This window comes from Octopus bimaculoides, chromosome 17 (genome assembly GCF_001194135.2).
Source record: "Octopus bimaculoides isolate UCB-OBI-ISO-001 chromosome 17, ASM119413v2, whole genome shotgun sequence".
Lineage (NCBI taxonomy): Eukaryota > Metazoa > Mollusca > Cephalopoda > Octopoda > Octopodidae > Octopus > Octopus bimaculoides.
In genome coordinates, this window is record NC_068997.1 from 29,230,497 (window position 1) to 29,236,184 (window position 5,688).

The window sequence follows — 5,688 nt, forward strand, 5'->3', positions numbered from 1 at the left end:
ACACACACACACACACACACACACACACACAAAACCTTTTACAGCAATGTACCTTCCAAAATACAAGATAACATTATTTATGCTTTCACTGCATGCTTACCTGTTCTCTTTGTTTTTCTTATGTCTGTCATTTACTATGGACATCAGCCAAAGGTAATTCTTCTAAATGGTTTTAATTTTCTTCATATTCACTGCTTTAACTGCTTCATGCAAACCTCACTGCCAGGTGGTGGGTTTCCTTCTCAATTTTCTTGCCACATAATTATAGGCAGTGCAACTCTGCATTAATTCTATAGTTAGTACTAAATAGCTATTGTAGTTCTTACTAATTCACTTTTCCAATTTGCACCTAATGCATTTTCCCTGCTCAACATTGCTCAGTAGAGTTTCATTCATGCAATCATTTCACAGTGTCTTAACATTTCCATCTTAGTTGAGAAGCAACTTAAATTTTTTTTCTCTCTTTATCAGCTTTTTGAGGTTAATAAAAACGACTGAAATCTCTACAACCAACTGGTAATTACTTTGAGCAACCAGCCAGGTTTAATTTACCATTACTGTTGATAGTCAAATTAAGGGTGTATGTGAATGTGGGCAGAAAACAGATGATTAATTAATTCACTGGGTGTATACTGCAAATCTAGAAACTATGCAATAGTATCTTGTAGATTATTGATTATTAAGCTTAAAAATTTCAGAGTATCATATGACACCATTACTGTAAATGACAACAAATAACTCCTGGTCTGGCTGGGAATTGTGATACTGCTGCTGATAGTGCGGAAGATATACAACCATATAATTCTCCAACAAGGACTGCTGACCATCTTAATATTCGTATATAAAACCATAACAATACGTGTATCTCATTTCTCTGTCATGGAAACATAGAATATTCCTTTCATCTCTGACACATTTTGATGTCATCAAAGATTTCTCTATTAAACCAGATACACACATCATGGGGCTCATTTCAGAAACTACCAACTGACAATTCCTGAACATAAAATTTTTCCTTTAGATGTTGAACTTGAAGTGACAAAATTTATTTCAATCTATTATTATTATTTGTCTATAAAATTAGCATTTCCCTGGTATCTTAGGAAAAGGACAAATGATATTTGAAGTTCTGGAAAAGTATACCTCTAAAAAAAAAAAAACACAAAAAGTCTTCTTGATCCAGTTCAGAAGCTTTTGAATATAGGCCTTCTTAGTCAGGTTTGACTAGGGCTAAACAACAACCATTAGCTCCATTCACTTCTATATTAACAAATTCATAATAATGAAGGTGACTTATAATCATGTTAGCTTCTATGTTATTTGAAATGTCTTTCCTTAAACAGATTCATTGAACCACAACTATTTTAAACCAGTCCTCAAATACACGACAGTATATTTTCTTAATAACTAAAGTTGTAAGCAAATGAAAGAATGCTTTCTGTTAGTGGTTTTCAACTGGACTCCATATAATCCCTGGGGCTCCATCTAAGACTTTTGGATGTCCACACAAGCAAAACGAAAATTGGGGAGCCAAAGAAGTATTTCAATAGTGAAAAACAAAAAAAGGATGTTACTTTGGATGTGTTTATTGGAAGAAGCTGCTGCGGTTTCTTTCCCTAATGTTTTGACATAGTTTAACTTACTGAAATTTATGCGGGGGGGGGAAAAGCAAAATAGCAATAGTAGCTATAAAGCTAGTTTTTTAAACATCGAATGGCTGTGGGGGTCCACCAGAATAGAAGAATTATCAAAGGGGTCCTTGGATAAAAAAAAAAATGGTTGAGAAAACCCCTGCTTTATATTAACATTGAAGATTTATTGATTTCAATGAACTTGTTATTCTCAGGTGAGCCTCTTGAGAGGCCGAATTGAAGTCTAGGTAATCTAAGTTACCATATTTTATTCTGAACTGTTATTGACCCAGTGTCTTGCCATGTCAAAATTTTGCTGAAATAATATCGGATAAATTGTGAATCCTTCTTTCTGTTTTTTTTTTTCCCTGCTGATTTTGTGTTTATTCTGCCAATTGTCAAACAAACTCCTGATTTCTTTGGTCAAATTAAGAATTGCCAGTAATGTTGCATTATTGTAGAAGCTCCTTCCCTTTCTCTGTCTCTCTCCTCTCTCTCTTTACTCACACACACACAAAGTTTGATCTATAATTTTTCATAAAAGATTTCTTCATCAAATACCTGAATTAATGGCTTTAGGTTACATATTTGTTTCTTACAGAATTAATAGTTGCAATGTTAATTTTAATGGGGGAGAGGAGAGGCAATGGAAGAATAAGAATCTCCATATTTAATTCATAAATTACAAGTCCCTCGTGTAGGCTGTTATTCTAAACTAATAGAAAACTGCATAGAGGGCAGTATTTCTGTTAATGATAATGATAATTCTTTTGGTAGGAGTGAAATTTTGTGGGAAGAAGCTGGGCAATTGCATCGACACCAGTACTCTGCCTTTCATCATCCTTTTGTAATAGATTGAAATGAGCTAGGTCGACCATGGTAGAATTTGAACCCAGAATGTAAAGAGCTGGAGGAAATACTGCTAAGCATTTTGTCTGCTGTGCTAGCAATTCTGCCAGTTCACCATAACCTCACCAGCTTTTAGTGATAACTGCCCAACAGAGTGTAACACAAGTGCTGACAGAGGCACAAGCTGAATTATATTACTCCAGTTATAATTACAGTTAATTAAACTTAATTATATTCAACATGTAATCACTTTTGCACTGATCATATTTTAAACAATCTTCATATGTCATTTGTCTTGGATCCAGCATGTGACATTTTTTACTTTGCTTCTTCTTCTTCATATTAGAATCACTGATTAGTTATTAAATTGCTCTCAGTCTTTAACAGCTTTTTAACCAGTTTATCAGTTTTTAAAATAGATGTGCAAGATTTTAATACATCACTGAATTTTATAACATTAGCATGACATTTACACAGTATATTACTGCAATATTCCAGTTTCAAAAAAGACGTTAACTAAATAAATGAAGGAAAAAAAAAAAGAAAAATATATTTCAAATTCTAATATTAATTAATTTACTCTTATATAAAATATTATCAAGGTAATTCTTTAAATTTTTGAATGTGTGTTTTTCCTTTCCTTAGAAAAAAAAAAATCAATATTATACATATTTATTCCGTTTGTTATTGCCTGACTATAATATTATTTTTGCTTTGTTTTGGTTGGTTGTTAGGTATTGAGTAAAATTTCTTCATGATTATATTAACACTCCTGCAAAATTGTTTGGCTGATTTATTAATATTTGTCATTGGATTGCTTTTCTAGGTGAAGGCAGCTGTTCTGCAATACATGCATGCTCTGATCCTACTTATGGACCCCTCAGATTTCAATAATTCTAGTGATTCCCGTTTAGCTGTATCTAGAATTATAACCTGGACTACAGAACCAAAGAGTGCAGATGTACGAAAGGTGAGACTGGAATTTTTCTATAAAATTATGGCATACACACAAATATCACCATCATTTAATGTCCGTTGTCCATGCTGGCATGTGTTGAACAGTTTGACCAGGGTTGGTAAGCTGGAAGGCTGCACCAGGCTCCAGTCTGTTTTGGCATAACTTCTACGGCTGGATACCCTTCCTAACACCAACCACTCCAAGAGTGTAATGGGTGCCATTTGCATGACACCACCATCTGTTACAACTGTGCTTGATGGGTCTTCTTCTCAAGCACATCATGATGCCAAACGGACTCGGTCGTTGTCTTCGAAAGGAGCTCAACCACTTTGCCTCCATGAGGCTCCATGCTCAAAAGATGCTCTTTATGTGCTACCTGCATGGGTGCTGGTTACGTGACACCAGCACCAGCCACGATTGTGATTTCACTTGGCTTGACATATCTTCTCAAGCACAGCATATCACCAACGGTCTTGGTCACTAGTTATTGCCTCTGTGAGGCCTAAAGTTCGGAAATCATGCTTCACCACCTCATCCCATGTCTTCCTGAGTCTATCTCTACCACAGGTTCCCTCCACAGTTAGGGATCAACACTTCTTTACACAGCTGTCCTTGTCCATATGCATCATATGACCACACCAGCACATTCATTTCTCTTTACACACCACACCTGATGCCTCTTATGCCTAATATCACACTGATTGTAATTCTGGAAGTGTAATCTCTCCAGGTCCAGTGTAGTTTGTCTGCATCGTTGTTGAAGATTTTTAAATTGTGACTTTTTAAAGAATATTTTGAAATGTAATGAATATCAGCAGTGTTAAAGATAAATGGATGATGCATTCAGCAAAGAATGAAAAAATATGAATCTCTTTGTGCAAGGGGAAGATGACAATATAAATTGAATAGACAAAGTTTTCATTTGTTATGGACTGGATATGGAAAGAATTTAGTCCAACAAAATTCCGTTGCAACTTTAAACATAATAAACAAATCAAGAAGAATGTAATGAAAGATTGCTTGACTAAATTGATTTCTTTTGGTTGCAGAAAACAGTCACAATGTTCAGAAAGCAAATATGATATTCACAGTGTAATTAGACATAGTAAAGTTGTGTAATTATTTTCTATTTTGCAGGCTGCGCAAGCTGTACTGATTGCACTCTTTAACTTAAATACAGCTGAATTTTCAATGATGTTATCCATTCTTCCCAAAGCATTCCAGGTAAGAAAAATACAGTTTGGCTTTTAAAGCAGATGCATTTTGTTTTGCCAGTTTTAAATGTTAGCCGAAGCTAAGTTTTGTTTGTGAAGAATAGTTTGTATTTGTGCATATTTTTCTTTTTTTAATTTCAGCAAAGTTTTTGGTCGCATCCAAGACTTGTAGTTACTACTATTGGCTCATTTGGCCGCATTTTGAATAGAAGTCATTCTAGCACCCAACACCTGGTAGTCACTGACTTTATTTCCTATTAGCCTTCCAGATTGCTGCTTTAACTTTAGCCCTGCCCCTTTTTTTGGAACTCAAATCTTTTTGCACCCCTCATATTTTTTTTCTTCTTACACAAGACTTTTTTCTATCCTCTTTTTTTTCCCTGGGAATTTATTAGCAACTATACATTATTATTATTTTCCAGACATATAAAGTGGCCATTAAAAAAAAAAAAAAAGAAAAGAAAATTGGTTTATTGGAAAATTAAAATTCTTTACTTTTTTGCAATTGATATTTCCTTTTTACATTTAATGACAAACTTCACTTCCAGTCTGATACAGTTGCTTGTGCACTTCTGTTACATAGCTTCAACTGGCTTCCCCTTACATCTTTTCTACATTTCTGATTGGATCAGCATTTTGCTTTCCTTTATTGGCAAACTGAAGTAAAAAGATAGAGGACGGTATCAAAAGTATTACCTGGTCTCTTTGTGTTTTATTGAAATGTGCTAGAATTTATAAAGAATTTTAGAATTTTAAATTCTTAAAGTGGTCAGTACTTTAGTGTGTTGGTAAGTATTTGGTCAACTCAGTCTGCAATCTTTGGAACTGCTTTACTTATGTTGCTAATGCCCTTCAAAGAGGCAATATTGTTACCGTTTTTCAATTTCTTTGAATCTCACTATCGTTTTACTTTGTTTTGTAACTGTATGTCTTGAAATCTATGTTTTGGGGTTCAATCTCTCCTTTTTCTTTTCGTCGATTATTGTAGATTGTTATAACGTTTCTTTTTTTTTTTTTTTTTTTTTTTTTTTTTTTT

General features: G+C 34.0%; 1 protein-coding gene across 1 annotated transcript in view; it reads left to right on the forward strand.

Moving 5' to 3' along the window:
* Nucleotides 1–5,688, forward strand: part of LOC106878380 (CLIP-associating protein 1) — a 156,455-nt gene that overhangs the window by 137,808 nt on the left and 12,959 nt on the right. The window contains exons 31-33 of the mRNA XM_052974145.1: nucleotides 3,307–3,450; nucleotides 4,576–4,662; nucleotides 4,794–4,912. Coding sequence (XP_052830105.1) covers nucleotides 3,307–3,450; nucleotides 4,576–4,662; nucleotides 4,794–4,912 — 350 coding nt within the window. The remainder of the gene's footprint in view (nucleotides 1–3,306; nucleotides 3,451–4,575; nucleotides 4,663–4,793; nucleotides 4,913–5,688) is intronic.